General features: G+C 39.5%; 1 protein-coding gene across 3 annotated transcripts in view; it reads left to right on the top strand.

Annotated features, from left to right (window-relative positions):
• The window catches only part of LOC140494661 (inactive tyrosine-protein kinase PEAK1), a 42408-nt gene extending 25481 nt beyond the window's left edge, over positions 1 to 16927 (top strand). For all 3 annotated transcript variants that reach the window (XM_072594091.1, XM_072594092.1, XM_072594093.1), the window contains exon 4: positions 14640 to 16927. In XM_072594091.1, the coding sequence (XP_072450192.1) occupies positions 14640 to 15752 (1113 nt within the window). In that variant the 3' untranslated portion in view covers positions 15753 to 16927. The remainder of the gene's footprint in view (positions 1 to 14639) is intronic.
• The last annotated feature ends 215 nt before the right edge of the window (positions 16928 to 17142 follow it).

Genomic DNA, 17142 nt, shown 5'->3' on the forward strand with positions numbered 1-17142 from the left:
AAGAGTTCTTGATCAATCGTGTCAATGAACTGAGGAGAGGCAGATGGAGTTTAATTTGGATAAATGCAAGGTTTTGGATTTTGTAAAACAAACAAAGGCAAGACTTATACAATTAAAAACTGGGCCTTAGAGATCCAGGGGTTCAGGTACATAATTCTTTGAAGTTTACATCACATGTAAACGGGGTGTTTAAGAATGCACTTAGCACATTTGCCTTCATTGCTCAGGCCTTTGAGAATAGGAGTTGGGAAGTCATGTTGACGTTGTCCAAGACATTGGTGAGGTCTGTTCTGGAGTACTATGTCCAGACCTGCTCGCTTTGTTATAGGAAGGATATTATTCAGCTACAGAGGGTTCAGAAAAGATTTACCAGGATGTTGCCAGGAATGGAAGGTTTGAGTTATAGGGAGAGGCTGGATAGGCTGAGACATTTTTTGCTGGAGTGTAGGAGGTTGAGGGATGACCTTATTAAGATTATAAAATCATGAGGGGTATAGTTGAGATGAATGGCAGTTCTCTTTTTCATAGGGTGAGGTTTCAAGATTGGGTGGCATATTTTTAAGGTGAGAGGAGAAAGATTTGAAAAAGACATAAGGGGCAACTTTTTTACACAGAGTAATTTGTGGGTGGAATGAACTGCCAGAGGAAATGGCTGATATGGATACAGTTACAATGTTTAAAAGACATTTAGATAAGTACATGAATAAGAAATGTTTGGAGGGAAACAGGCACAGGCAGGTAGGACTAGTTTAGTTTGGGATTAACATTGGCATGGATTGGTTGGACCAAAGGGTCTGTTTTTGTTCTGTCTGACTCTATGTTTGTTTACAGGGATGGATCTATTGTATTGAAGCAAGCACTATACAAAGTAGTCAGTTAGCTTAGCCACAAATTCCCCAGTACAGCATATCTTTTACAAACTCTAATCAGCATTAGCTGCAAATGATCACTGCATTTACTTAGCTACATGAAATTCAGAGGCCCAGAACCCTGTGAAATTTCTACACTTTCCTATTCAGCCCATGTAGTATGAGGAAATAGTCCTGAAAGAGTTCATGTTTGATTTCAGTGAGTTCCTTTCAATCAGATGATGTAATACAGTCTTTGGGTGGAGAATTAATTGGTGTCTGGCACAATCTCTTGGTGTGCCTCTTAGTTATAATAGTTCATATAAGAAAGTTAATGTAACCTAAATTTAGTAAATATGATGTAATGAACTACATTTTGTTGTGAAGGTCAATAGCCACTTGTGCTGAGACTTATTCATGATCCATGCTCCAGCACAGACTACCGAACAGCCTCTTAGCTTTCACAGGAAAGAGGATTGGTTACACAGGAATCAAAATGTAACATGGTGCCAGCGCTCGGGCATTATATTATTTTATAATAATGTATATTTCCAATTTGCATAGCTGCTCCATTTATTCCTTCAGTTCATTTAGGTTCAAAGCTCTGCAATTTTCTCACTGTCATAGGAGATCCAAGCTAGTTCGTGAAACAGGAACCAAGACATCTTTCTTTGCAGATAAAGTTTATCGATTAACCAGTCTTACAGCTACTTCCACACACTATGTTCCTCTTTTATATGTGTTCCATCAATTTAGCCTAACTTACCCCCAATTTTCTGCTTAACTGTTTGCTATTTTAACATATTCCCCTCTTCTCTTTAAGTAAAAAAATTTGGAGACATATAAATAATCCTTGAAATATTTCAATGAAAATTGAACACAATATTTTAACTCAACATTCTACCTTCTTACACAACCAATTAGTAACAGTTTTTTTCATATTTGATATAATTCAAACAAACTCCCCATATTCCCCTTTTAATCTTTGAACAAAAATCACATTTAATTGCAAAGCAAAACAAATAAAAGTGGATCTCTTTTTGAATTATTACAATTTCTCATACTATCAGTCATCTCTGAAACAGTTTATTGGAACAAGCACCCTTCTTAGTGTAACAGTCTGACAACTTGTGACTTCAACAACCTGATTTGTTTTAGAAATCTCTTTTCTAATATTTCCTTTTTGCTAGTGAGGTCAATCCTCTATCTTTTCACAAATACATTCTTTGTCAAATGTACATTGTCCTAAAGAGAATGGTTGTCCATTTAACATTCTATGGGAACATTTTTATTCTCAGATTGCTGAATGTTTAGTTTCGATCCAGAATACTGCATGAATACTCACCTGTATTTACAAGTGCTACTCGTGACAAACTTTTGACAGCTACAGTATTTTTAACAAACCATTTTTTTTCTTAGCTTTCCAGGCTGACAGACATCCATTATTCTTTCCTATCAAGAGTATATTTAAATTTGCTGATGACTGTATGTGTATTTTTCTGAATTTATTTTTAAAAATGTTTTATTTGCTGTCAAGCCTTTTTCAACATTTGCACGTTCTATCAAAGTCTTCAATTCCAACATGTCATATTTGACATAGTCTGTTCTGAGTGCACAACCAGTTTAACTGTTCAGTCAAACTTCTTAATTGGTCTGTTTCTTCCTAGGATGCAAAATTATCTTTTTTATGAAATCCTGCTCTATCAGAGTGTGGTTAACACTTTCCAACTAATGATCCAAAGTCACTCCTGCCTTGTATTGATTAATGCCCAACCTGATATATTTAAAATCCCCCAAAGCCTAACTTGCAATCTTAAATTTCCTTTTTCATTATTACTTTCATAACACCACCCTCCCCATTACCCCCTGAGAGAAAAGCATTGATGTGCATCTTTAAGGTGCCTGCTATTTTCTCTGTAATATTTGTATAACATTGACGAGTCTACTTCTAACTAAACACAACCTACTTTCAGCAAGACGAACCTAACGTTTTACCTTTGCTGCATCATTCAATCAATAAATATTTAATTTCCAAAGCTTTCCTTCTATTTCACTTATTTCTTGAGTTAGTTTCAAAAACCTTCCTTATGAGGTTTTCACTGTGCAAAAATGTATCTTTTATATCAATTTAAATCAATATACATTTCCAAGATAACATCATTTAAAAAGTGTAGAAAATCTACAAGATCACTTTTCCTGCAGTAAGCAACTAACATCTTAGTCACTAATGTTCCCTTGAAAAGCCCAAGTCACTAGTTTAGCTTTCCCTTTATACTGTACATCCCATCTTGGAACAGTCGTGGTGGATTAGGAAACAACCATAACATATCTGCACAGGAATGGTGAAGGAGAGAGGAAACTAGGAATTATAGATCTTTTAGCCTGACATTAGAGTCATAGAGATGAAAGAAGTTTATAAGATTATAGAGTCATAGAGATGTACAGCATGGAAACAGGCCCTTCGGTCCAACCTGTCCATGCCGACCAGATATCCCAACCCAGTCCAGTCCCACCTGCCAGCACCCGGCCCATATCCCTCCAAACCCTTCCTATTCATATACCCATCCAAATGCCTCTTAAATGTTGCAATTGTACCAGCCTCCACCACATCCTCATTCCATACACGTACCACCCTTTGCGTGAAAAAGTTGCCCCTTAGGTCTCTTTTATATCTTTCCCCTCTCACCCTAAACCTATGCCCTCTAGTTCTGGACTCCCCAACCCCAGGGAAAAGACTTTGTCTATTTATCCTATCCATGCCACTCATAATTTTGTAAACCTCTATAAGGTCACCCCTCAGCCTCCGACGCGCCAGGGAAAACAGCCCCAGCCTGTTCAGCCTCTCCCTGTAGCTCAAATCCTCCAACCCTGGCAACATTCTTGTAAATCTTTTCAGAACCCTTTCAAGTTTCACAACATCTTTCTGCTAGGAAGGAGACCAGAATTGCATGCAATATTCCAACAGTGGCCTAACCAATGTCCTGTACAGCTGCAACATGGCCTCTGAACTCCTGTATTCAATACTCTGACCAATAAAAGAAAGCATACCAAACGCCTTCTTCACTTTCCTATCTACCTGCGTCTCCACTTTCAAGGAGCTATGAATCTGCACTCCAAGGTCTCTTCGTTCAGCAACACTCCCTAGTACCTTACCATTAAGTGTATAAGTCCTGCTAAGATTTGCTTTCCCAAAATGCAGCACCTCGCATTTATCTTAATTAAACTCCACCTGCCACTTTTCAGCCCATTGGCCCATTTGGTCCAGATACTGTTGTAATCTGAGGTAACCCTCTTTACTGTCCACTACACCTCCAATTTTGGTGTCATCTGCAAACTTACTAACTGTACCTCTTATGCTCGCATCCAAATCATTTATGTAAATGACAACAAGCAGAGGACCCAGCACTGATCCTTGTGGCACTCCACTGGTCACAGGCCTCCAGTCTGAAAAACAACCCTCCACCACCACCCTCTGTCTTCTACCTTTGAGCCAGTTCTGTATCCAAATGGCTAGTTCTCCCTGTATTCCGTGAGATCTAATCTTGCTAATCAGTCTCCCACGGAGAACCTCATCAAACATCTTACTGAAGTCCATATAGATCACATCTACTGCTCTGCTCTCATCAATCTTCTTTGGCACTTCTTCAAAAAACTCAATCAAGTTTGTGAGACACTTTTTCCAAGCACAAAGCCATGTTGACTATCCCGAATCAGTCCTTGCCTTTCCAAAAACATGTACATCCTGTCCCTCAGGATTCCCTCCAACAACTTGCCCACCACTGAGGTCAGGCTCACCGGTCTATAGTTCCCTGGCTTGTCTTTACCACCTTTCTTAAACAGTGGCACCACATTTGCCAACCTCCAGTTTTCCAGTACCTCACCTGTGACTATCAATGATACAAATATCTCAGCAAGAGGCCCAGCAATCACTTCTCTAGCTTCCCACAGAGTTCTCAGGTACACCTGATCAGGTCCAGGGGATTTATCCACCTTTAACCATTTCAAGACATCTAGCAATTCCTCCTCTGTAATGTGGACATTTTGTAAGATGTCACCAACTATTTCCCTACAGTCTATATCTTCCATATCCTTTTCCACAGTAAATACTGATGCAAAATATTCATTTAGTATCTCCCCCATTTTCTGTGGCTCCACACAAAGGCCACATTGCTGAACTTTGAGGGGCCCTATTCTCTCCCTAGTTACCCTTTTATCCTTAAACCCTTTGGATTCTCCTTAATTCTATTTGCCAAAGCTATCTCATGTCCCCTTTTTACCCTCCTGATTTCCCTCTTAAGTATACTCCTACTTCTTTTATACTCTTCTAAGGATTCACTGGATCTATCCTGTCTATACCTGACATATGCTTCCTTCTTTTTCTTAACCAAACCCTCAAATTCTTTAGTCATCCAGCATTCCCTATACCTACCAGTCTTTCCGTTCACCCTGCGAACATCTGCCTCCAATCAGCTTTCTAAAGTTCTTGCCTAATACCGTCAAAATTGGCCTTTCTCCAATTTAGAACTTCAACTTTTAGATCTGGTCTATCCTTTTCCATCACGATTTTAAAACGAGTAGAATTATGGTCGCTGGCCCCAAAGTGATCCCCCACTGACTCCTCAGTCACCTGCCCTGCCTTATTTCCCAAGAGTAGGTCAAGTTTTGCACCTTCTCTAGTAGGTACATCCACATACTGAATCAGAAAATTGTCTTGTACGCACCTAAGAAGTTCCTCTCCATCTAAACCTTTAACACTATGGCAGTGCCAGTCGATGTTTGGAAAGTTAAAATCCCCTACCATAAATACCCTATTATTCTTACAGAAAGCTAGCTGTAGGGAAAATGCTAAAATCTGTAAATAATATATTCTACTAAAAGTTTTTGAGTCTGTACCTGACAGGGTGGTAATTGGAATCAATGGACATAGTCTCTTTGGATTTTTAGAACACTATAGAGGAGGGTGTTACTCACGTTTAGGGCTCATAGGATTGGGAATCACATACTAGTATAGATTGATGATTGATGTAAGGACAGAAAGTCGAGTGTCAGAATAAGCATATACTTTTCAAAATGGCAAGATAAAACTAGTAGGGTTCCTCAAGAATCAGTTGTAGGCCTCAGCTATTTATAATCAATATCAACAGTGTAGTTAAGGGGACCGATTATAATATAATCAATGTTTGATGAAAGTACAAAATTAAGTGAGAAAGCAAGTTGTATTGGATAGGGAAGTGCTGCAGAGCAACGTAGACTGGTTAAGTGAGTGTGCAACAATGTAGCAGATGATATATAATATGAGGAAGTGTGAAATTATCCACTTCCTTTATTCAAGTCCTCCTAATCCAAACCATTTTTTAATCAAATATTTTCTGATTATGAACTTCCTTGCTGCTGTATCAGGTATCATATGGATTCTTCAATACCCAACCAATCACAGAAAATCCCAAGCTAATTCAATTCCGATCACAACATGATAACTGCAACTGATAAAGTAAGATGTTGATATTTCCAAAGGTGAAGTCTGGAATCAAAATGCGTCCTTTTTGGAGGCTGCCCTGATGTTTTAATTGCTAAAGGTATTGTGGATGTATGGTACTAGGCTGTATAACTCAGAATATTACAGCCTGATTCCTATTCTGTGGTGAGTTACCTACAGCCACTACAATCAACCATAGTACCTCTATGCCAAGAGTAGCAAGACATCAATTAATTTTCTAGTGATGGCAGCTTATTGTCAGACTAATATAAAGATATTCTTATTAATTCCTTTACTTTCTGTTCAATAGGTGCCTTCCTCCCATTCATGCCTTCTCTAGGCATGTTTCTCACACACAGAACCCGGGGCAAGGATTCCCAAATTATTTTTAATTAAATGGGATACCTACACCATTAAACTCCCTGTTGAGGAGAAATGAGTGGCTCCCCTTCCTTGTTTATCCATCCTTTGCTTAGTCACACCAAGATTAACTCCTTTGTGGATCCTTTCTCCCAGAAACAAACAAAACATTTTAAAAGGGACCAAGTTCACCAGAGTTGAGCTTAACTATGGATCTTGACTTAACAGAAAGTGAATTTGTTCATTATTAAATATAAGAAGAGATAAAAAATGTAACATAAATTTATACAGATCAGAAATAAGAGGTAAATCCAAAACTTTAGAAGTTTTAAAATAAAGATATATGAAGCAATTTCTGAATTTCTCATGAACAGCAAATAATTTAATGTAGCTATTGCAATGGACCTTGTAGCAGCATTGACCTTGTAGTTAAACAGTTGGTTTCAAGATTCCTAGTTTTGCAGGTTAGTTGTGATTCTATTGTTCTGATTCCCCATTTGACCTGTGTTTGAATTCCAGCATTCAAGATGAGAGAGAATTTTTCCCTTATATATTACCTACAATGCAGGGGTAGTTCAGATGGTTATTCTGAAAGTAGCGACCCTCACAGTAATCTAGTCCATGCACTATGCTATCCAACCATTGCAGTCAATTTTTAACCCTCATTTTGTATATTTCTGTATGATAAAATAGGCATGTCTTCAGGAGATGGCTGTCTGTCGAGAGGTAAGAAATAATCAGCCTCTCTTATTATCCTTTCTTATTAGGTCACTCACTGTTTGAAATTTTCCTGACAATTTATATGCATGACATTTCATGGGATTCACACAAGACTTTGCCAAACAGTCACTTTTCCTATTGCAGTCCTCCTTTTGTTAAAAATTTAAAAATCTATAAATACTTTAAGATTCTGATCCAGGGTTATAACATATTATTAGTATTTTTTCACACCTCAGTACCATTCCCTTCCTGTTTGCACTATAGCACCTTTAGCCATTTAATATCTCCTAACTTGCACTCTATACTTTCCTTTTAAAGGAACCTGAGGAGCAACTTCTTTACACAGAGGGTGGCACTCATATGGAATGAGCAGCCAGCAGAAGTTGTTGAGGCGGGTACATTAACAACATTTAAAAGACATTTGCATTAATACATGGATAGAAAAGGTTTAGAAGGATGTGGGCCAAGTGCAGGGAAATGGGGTTAGCACAGATGGACGTTTTGATCGGCATGGACTAGTTTGGGCCAAAGGGCCTGTCTCTGTGCTGTAGGCCTCTATGACTCTGTGACTCAATCCAAAAGCAAACTTTTCCTGAACTGCTTCCAATGCAAGCATATTCCTCCTTAAGTAGTAAGGAGATCAAAACTGTACATAGTACTCTAGGTCAGTCTCACCAGTGCCCTATATAGTAACAAGACTTCCTTATTTTTATGCTACATTTACTCTTGCAAGAAACATCACGGACCTGAAAACTTTGTTTCTTTCTCCACGTAGGATGCCAAACCAACCAAATATTTTAACATTTTCCATTACCAGGATTTGTAGCATTTTGCTTTTGCAATACAGATTTAGTACTTGAAAATTTTGCAATAAATTGTGTAATATCTTCTAGCTATAAGAATTTAATTTTGTAATCAGCACAAGGAAATTGCAGAAGTATTGGCCTAAATATTGTGCTTGCAGGAAGAATGTAAAAGACTCTCAGTACTGAAGCAGCAAAGAATATCAGAAGCCAAACATTGAAGAATCTTGTTTCTATATTTATATATAAAACATACATTTAAAACAAGGCAAAAGTGAAGACTGCTGATGCTGGAAATCAGAGTCTAGATTAGAGTTGTGCTGGAAAAGCACAGCAGGTCAGGCAGTATCCGAGGAGCAGGAAAAGCGACGTTTCAGGCAAAAGCCCTTCATCAGGACTGATGGCCGAAATGTCGATTTTCCTGTTCCTCGGATGCTGCCTGACCTGCTATGCTTTTCCAGCACGACTCTAATCTAGACATACATTTAAACAAGTCTACTTCAAAAAGTACCCCCTACACTGAGGTTCTAAGGTATTTTGTAAAAACAGAGAAATAATTTAGTTTATGTAAAAACTACTCTTACAAGTACTGCCCACTACCCCTAATAAAAGAGCTTAAGGCAAAAATTAACACTGCTTGAAAAAAAGTTGTGAAACTTTTCCTTCAATAGCAGTAACTATCAAGCCACCAACAAATGAAGTTTCTTATTTATTGGTAGAGATATCTTTGATCGTTATTATAAATCTATTGAATTGAATTAAATTTATTGTCATGTGTACCGAGACACAGTGAAAAGCTTTGTCTTGTGAGCAATACAGGCAGATCACAAAGTTAAGTCGCAGGGATAAGTAAATAATAGGTAAACAGCGGCAAAAACAAAAAACACAGGTACAGGTGAATGTTAAGAGTTTGTAAGTCCATTCAATATTCTAAAAACAGGAGGGTAGAAACTGTTACAAAACCGACGGGTGCGTGTATTCAGGTTTCTGTACCTTCTCCTCGATGGTAGAGGTTGTGGAAAAGCATTGCCAGGGTGGGATGGATCTTTGAGAAAGCTGGAGGCCTTTCCTTGATAGTGGGCCTGGTAGATGGATTCTATAGATGGGAGGTTGACCTTTGTGATTGTCCAGGCTGAGTTCACCATTCTCTGTAACTGTCTCCGATCTTGAATGGTACAGTTGCCATTCCAGGTAGTGATACATCCAGACAGAATGCTCTCAATGGCGCACCTATAAAGGTTGGCAAGGGTATTCACCATCATGCCAAATTTCCTCAGCTGCCTGAGGAAGAAGAGATGTTGTTGGGCCTTTGTAACCAGTGCATCTACATGAAGAGTCCAAGAAAGCTTGTTGTGGATGGCCATTCCCAAGAGCTTGACACTCTCCACTCGTTCGACCTCTGTGCTGTTAATGTGTAGGGGGTCATGAGTAACATCCCACCGAAAGTCAATAATGACTTCCTTGGTTTTGCCAGCATTGAGAGCTAGGTTGTTCTCAGTACACCATTTTTCCAGGTCTTCCACCTCCCATTTTAGTCTGTTTCATCGCTATCTGAGATTTGACCGACTATGGTGGTGTCATCAGCGAACTTGTAAATGGCATTCGTCTGGTATTTGGCAATGCAGTCATGGGTATACAATTAGTACATTAGGAGGCTGAGCACGCACCACAGGGGGCTCCAGTGTTGAGTGTTAGTGAGGATGAAATATTGTTCCCAATCTTCACTAATTATGGTGTGTGGGTCAGTAAACTGAAGATCCAGTTGCAGAGAGTGGGGCTTAGTCCGAGATCACTAAGTATAGTAAGTCAGTCTCAAGGGGATAATTGTATTGAAAGCTGAACTGTAGTCAATGAGTAGGATTCTTATGTAGCTGTTCTTGGTGTCAAGATGTTCTAGGGAGGAGAGAAGGGCAAGTGATATGGCATCTAACATGGATCTGTTGGTCCAATGGGCAAATTGGATTGGGTCAAGAGTAGTGGGGAGGCTGCAGTTGATTAATGCCATGACCAGCCTTTCAAAACACTTCATGACCACCGAAGTTAGGGCCACTGGACGGTAGTTATTAAGACATGCTGCATGAGCCTTCTTAGGCACAGGGATGATGATGGCCCTCTTGAAACAGGCAGGGACAGTGTCATGCTGCAGGGAAAGGTTGAAGATGTCCGAGAAGACCTCTGCCAATTGATCTGCGCATGCCCTGAGTGCACAGCCTGGTACTCCCTCTGGTCCCATCACTCACGTGAAGGAGAACTGATCTGACCTCTGATGCAGTGACTGTTGGGAAAAGTTCGTCAGGACTTGTTAGAATAGGTGTTACCTCTCCAAAATTCTGCTCAAAGTAAGCATAGAAGGTGTTGAGACGATCTGGGAGAGATATGTCATAATCTGCTATCTTGCACTGTCTCTTTTTAGAACCTGTGATATCATTCAGTCCTTGTCATAGTTGCTGAGTTTCTGTCTGGATCTCTAGTTTGGATCAGTATTGGTCCTTGGCTGTCTTAGCGGCTCTGCGAAGGTCATACTTGGATTCCTTATACTTGAGTGGGTCTCCTGATCTGAAGGCCTCACGCCCGGTTTTTAACAGATTCTATATGGCCTGATTCATCCAGGTTTCCTGTTGTGGAACACCCAGACTGACTTCCTTGGTATGCAGTCCTCCACACACTTGCTGATAAAGTCTGTGACGGTGTGCCGTACTCACCCAAGGTACCTGTGGACTGTTTGAACATGGCCCAGACTGCACTGGAGTTGATCCTCTGCCTCCACTGACCAGCACTGGATCTGTGTCCGCGAGGGGGTCTCCTGCTTGAGCTTTTGCCTTTAAGCCAGGCATTGTGGTCAGAGTTCCTGAAATGAAAGCGGGGAATGGAGCGGTAGGCATTCTTTACAGTGGTGTAGCAGTGGTCTAAAATGTTTGGGCCCCTGGTGGGGCAGGCAATGTTCTGGTGGTACTTGGACAACACCTTACTTACATTAGCTTAATTGAAGTTGCCAGTCACAATATACAAGGCCTCGGGGTGTTCCGTCTCCAGGATGTTAGTGGTGGAGTACAGCACATCCAGAGCTTCTTCAACATTTGCTTGTGGTGGTATGTACACAGCGGTTAGTATAGCAGTGGTAAATTCCCCTGGTACATAGAAGGGGCAGCATTTGATGGTGAGGAATTCAAGGTTTGGGGAGTAATTGTTAATCAATTGGTAACTGAGTTCTGAGTATTTTGTCTTCAGTTTATTAATAGATTGTGATTCTTAATTAATCATTTGAAGCAACTAATTTTTATCTAATGTGGTGCAATTGGTTTGCAGCTTTATTTTTCTCTACAAACAAACTTGTCAATTAGAGACAGAAGTAGGCCATTCCACCCATCAAGTCTGTTCTGCCATTCAACAATGGCCTCTTCTCAATTCCACTTTCCCAACTACCCCAATAGCATTTAACTCACTTATTAGTCATAAACATTTACAAAATAACTTCTTTTGTACTGAATTATATGAATAGTTGAGTAATTGTGGTGATGATATTATGAGGTTAATATGTTCCAGGGAATATGAGTCCAAATGCTACCATGTCAATTTTAGAATTTGAATCCAGTTTTCAAACTATAAAAGTAAAAGGTTGATTGCAAAAGCTAATGCAGTTAACATTTGTTAGAAAGTTAAACCTATTGTCTTGAGCTGGTCTGACCTAAATGTAACTCTGGTTCCACAGAGTATGGTTGAGAATGAACAACACGTTGAAACAGAGTCAAATATTGTGGCACTGGAAAAGCACAGCAGGTCAGGCAGCATTCGAGGAGCAGGAGAGTCAAAGTTTTGGGCATAAGCCCTTCATCAGGAATAGCCAAAATGTCGACTCTACTGCTCCTCAGATGCTGCCTGACCTGCTGCGCTTTTCCAGTTCCTCATTTTTTGACTCTGATCCCCAGCATCTACAGTCCTCACTTTCTCCTAACCCTTTGAAACAGCCAACAAAACCAACTCGATGCATTGAACTGCTGTCAAGAAACTCAGCAAGTTCACCTGTCTCAGAGGACATCCAAGAATGGAAACTATGTGATGGTCTCCAGTGTTACAATCAGACGAGGAGGGGGGGATATCAGCTCCCTTCATTTTAAAAAACCCTCAACTGGCTGCAGTGAAGATTTTTAATTCTTTTTAGTATATCGCTATGTCACACTATCAAATATGGATATTTTAGAACTGTAATTTTACAAACCCAATAAAATATTTTTCCTCGGGCTTCTTTTAAGACACTTTTGCAAGAATAATTTCTTCCCCTCAGTTGAGCTGCCGGATGAATAACTGGCTTGCCTTCTTTTAACCCCAGACAGTTGTCTACAAGAAAAAACTGTAATTCTTTTCAGCACGCAGCAACCAAACATGAATTAAAATGGAATTCTAGTCAAAGTTTAGGAGCCAATGACAATGGTACACGTGTGGAAGAAACTGAAATTTTATTACTTGCTCACTTCAAAAAAGATAATATATGACATCAATGACAAACAAAAACGCAAGTGTAAATTTTTAAAAATGGCATGTCTAGTAAAATAAGAAGATAAAGAATATGCATTTTTAAAAGCTGTTGAAGTCTTGAGTCGTTATAATTGAACCCAAGACCATGGGTGTTTAGTTGATTTTATCAGCCATAGCGAGATTTGCTGCAACTTTGGGTTCTCAGTGAATGGATATTCTCTGATTTGTTTTATTGGTGGTGCTGGTTTTCAGGATAATGTGAAGGAAACAGAGACAAAGAGAGAGAAAGAGACACACAGTCTTCCAGACCTTGCTGCAATCAATGTATTTTCTTTCTGCTGTGCTACTGCAAATGATCCCCTGCCCTTACTGCCTATCCATAACATCATACCTCCCCAATGACTTCCACCCCACCCTTCTGAAAGCTTCCACACTATCACTTACCTCTGGCCTGGGTCACTTAGCAAATCTGATTGTCGACAGGGTGTCACCTGCCTGCTGGCTAATACTGGTCGCCAGAGTGTTCCTCACTGGCTCTTCAGCTTGTGACCGAGATCCTATCATCTTCATAAAATTATCACACCGGGAAGAAAAAACAAGTCAAACTGTTGAATGACAAATAGCAGTCCAAGTTGTTTCCTATACCTAAGAATAGTGCTCCAGCATTCCATATACAGGTTGTTCTGCTTTAATGCACGTTTTATTAACACAAATTAGCTATAACACGGTTGACCAATTGGGAACACTGTTTCTAAAGCGCAAAGTTTTAAAGCGTGTACAGTACAACCTTGGTTATCCAAATATCAATTTTCTGAATTTTGGATTGTCCGAACGATTTCTCAAGGTCCTATAAAAATGTTGCATCAAAGAGATAAATGAATTCGGATTACTTGTACTGAAAAACATGTGAAAACACTGGCAAAAACAAAGAAACACAAGCATCTCAACCAACCCTTTTTTACATAAGGGTTACTTACATAGCCCTTTGCAAAAGTAATTCCTTTATTCCTGTCACTTTACTGGGCCATTCATGAACAAAAATGGAAGAGAAAGTAAACGCATGCATGAGGCAGTGCTTCTGTCTTTCTATCGCAACACTGAGTTCGGCAGAAACTGATAGATGCTAGAAACTGTTCGGGACCTTGTTTAATGCTGGGATTTCCATATTTATGAGATGGTAAGGGTTTAGTCCTTCTCAGTTTAACCTACAATTTGCAGAATGCAAAGATTAGTTTGTTTAAGTAGCAGACTCATCAAAATTATAGATTTGAACAAACTCTCCGGTAGAGCACAGCGTTAGATCAGTATGGCTTCCTTTGTTTATGATCAGATCAGTTATCCAAATAAAATACTCCCCACCCGTGTTGTTCAGATAATTGAGGTTGTGCTGTATTCTTATTTTTATAGGACATTTTTATAGGACCACAATTCTGGCCCCATTAGTTTAAATATTGATGCTATTACATAATTTTCTTAGAACACGGGATTGCAAAAGAATGGAACTGACTGCATTACTGTTAGTTTTTACTGTTTTTTTCCTTCTGGACAATAAGTTCATAGGCATACTGTGCACCACCTAGTTTCTCTATGAATACCTGTAACAAAAGGAATTCAATTTTCTGCAACTATAGCTATGCAGGTTTCACAGTCTTTGCCCCAAAAGTTACGAAGAGCTGAATCATTCAATCATTAGTTTCAAGCTTCTTTATTGATCAAAATGAAAAGAGGGTTTTACTGTTACATCAGTAATGTTTCAGCAACAGATCGATGTACCACATTCACATTTTACTTATCTATTTAGTTTTAGTCATTCTTCCTAAGTGGCATTTCTTATCTCAGTGACATTTTCGGCTTTGTGAGCCCATGGAATAAATTTAATTTTATACTGTGCAGCATAAGCAATAACATTATAAAAGATATACTTTTTAACTACGTATCTTTTTATTTTACCAAATGCAGATCATCAAAACTCTGAACCATGAAGCCTTGCAGATGCAGTCATGTGGCCTTTCTGCTCAGGAAAGCCTCCCCTTCCATTTCAACGTACAAATGGTGTGTGGCCACTTTGTTGCCATGATTCCAACTAAACTCTTGCCTGCTGAAGATGCAGCGTTGAGTCCTGGTGACTCAGAAGAGGAAAAGAATGAGACTGGGCCAGATGCTGAGTCAGAAATCCCTGAAACCCAGCCAGATGACGATACAGCACAAAGGCCTCAAGGTGTGATCATTACACAGGAGGTTCCCTACCAAACCATGGCAGAATTTGTAAAAGATTCAGAGGCTCTCCATGAGTCCCAGGCTGATGTCTATGAACGTCAAATATGCCTTCTCCTTCTGCAGTTGTGTCTAGGGTTGGAACACTTGAAAAATCATAACATTACGCATTGTGACCTCCGTCTGGAAAACCTGCTGTTGGTTAAAGTGGCTGAGCCAGGAGGCAAAGAACAAAGTACTAATCCTCAGCTGCTGAGACTTATCATCAGCAACTTCTCCAAAGCTAAGCAAAAGAGTACAGCAATTGATCAAAAACTGCACCCAGACCAGGTTCGGTTAGCACCTGAAATGATGTCTGCATCCCAGTACAAAAAGGTTGATGAGTTTCAATTGGGCATTTTGATCTATGAGGTGCTGCACATGTCAAACCCTATTGAAAGCTTTTCAAGTCAAAAGTATTATGAAGAATATAGTACAGGAGACCTGCCTCAGATTCGCCTGTTATCTGTTTATTCTGAAAGGCTTCAACATCTTGCCCATTTACTCTTGTGTGCAGATCCTAATAAAAGAATACATATCAGTGAAGCAAAACACATCTTACAGGCCTTACTCTGGGGTCCAGACCAGAATGTGTTCAGTCTGAACACTGGATTGAAAGACCCACCTCTGTTGCTGAAAAACTGGTTGGATGTGAAACGTATTTTGCTGATGCTGAATTATGGGGAAAGGTTTCTAAATGATGAGAAGCCAGTAAAACTGGAAGACTGGCTTTGCTGCCAGTACTTTGCATTCGCTACTCCTGACTCAGTGTTTCAAGCAGTATGGGGGCTACAGATTCTACTGGAAGAAGGGTGTTGAATAAGAAAATGAAGCCAATACAAGTATCCATTGATGAATGAGGTTTATACGGCAAATAATAAATTGTCATTTTCTCTTGCACTAGAACAAAAACAACTTATAGTTATACTGTGTCAAGCTATATAACATATTATAGGCAGATTGAATTTGATTAAACTGCCTCAAGCTTTATTTTGACACTTATGTTCTATGAAACAGGAATTGACTTATTGTGAGTGATGAAATGTAACTATCACACATTAATCTATAAAAAAGTAGTTCCCAAAAAATTCCAATCTTTCCCTAACAGATGAGTAGATTAAACTCACCATCCTGTGAGGCACTTATCTATGTAGCTCTCCACTTCCAAAACTATGGGCTATGTTTAATTGATCTCTGTTAGGACTTTATTCAAGTCATGCTACGAGCCCTCAAAAGGATAGGATAAGATCGGGCGACATTCTCAGTGCTGATAGCCGTTGACAAAATTTGCTGTGAATTCAAAGCATATGTATATTGGCTAGTGGCAGATGCAGTTGTGATGCCTCCTACAGGCAATTGGCCTAACAGCATTCACTCAATGGATCCCAATACAGTATTAACAAATAATTATTTACATGCGTGATTAGAAAGCTGCCAGTATTCATTTGACTAAGTGTGCCAAATGAATGTACATGCATTCTTAAAAAGAGTGAAGCTGGAGAGCGCATTTCTTTCCAAACCTTCAGGTTTGTTTAAGTTACAGTACATAATCAAGTATATCGTTGGTTAAGCCACAATAATTCTTTGAACCTCTGCCAATATCAAAGGTTAAGAGTGTAAATGCTCACTACTGTTATTCCCTACTAAGCATCAATAAAAAATGTAATTATATAAAATGATCAAGTCTTCTCGTGCATTCAGTAATTTCCATTTTAGCTTGCTGCACCTGGATAGTAACTATAGTCAGATATTTGCACAATAAGTAATTGCACTATCAGGCATCTTGAACCCCATCACAACTAATCACTGCAAAATCAAGATAAATGATGAGTAAAGTCTTGATTGAAAAGGCTTAGTCAATCTGTTCCACAGTTCTTCAACTTGTGGTTTCCAACAACTTTCAAATTTTCTTTTATGCACATTCATTGGATGTGAACATTGCTGGTGAGGACAGGATTTGAGAGCCTATCCTTAGTTTGTGAGAAGATTTGTAGCTCGGGTGCCCGTTGTTGTGGTTCTGTTCGCCGAGCTGGGAATTCATGTTGCAGACGTTTCGTCCCCTGTCTAGGTGACATCCTCAGTGCTTGGGACCCTCCTGTGAAGCGCTTCTGTGATCTTTCCTCCAGCATTTATGGTGGTTTGAATCTGCCGCTTCCAGTTGTCAGTTCCAGCGGTCCGTTGCAGTGGCCGGTATATTGGGTCCAGGTCG

The sequence above is a fragment of the Chiloscyllium punctatum genome, chromosome 24 (assembly GCF_047496795.1).
Source record: "Chiloscyllium punctatum isolate Juve2018m chromosome 24, sChiPun1.3, whole genome shotgun sequence".
Taxonomy (NCBI): Eukaryota; Metazoa; Chordata; class Chondrichthyes; order Orectolobiformes; family Hemiscylliidae; genus Chiloscyllium; species Chiloscyllium punctatum.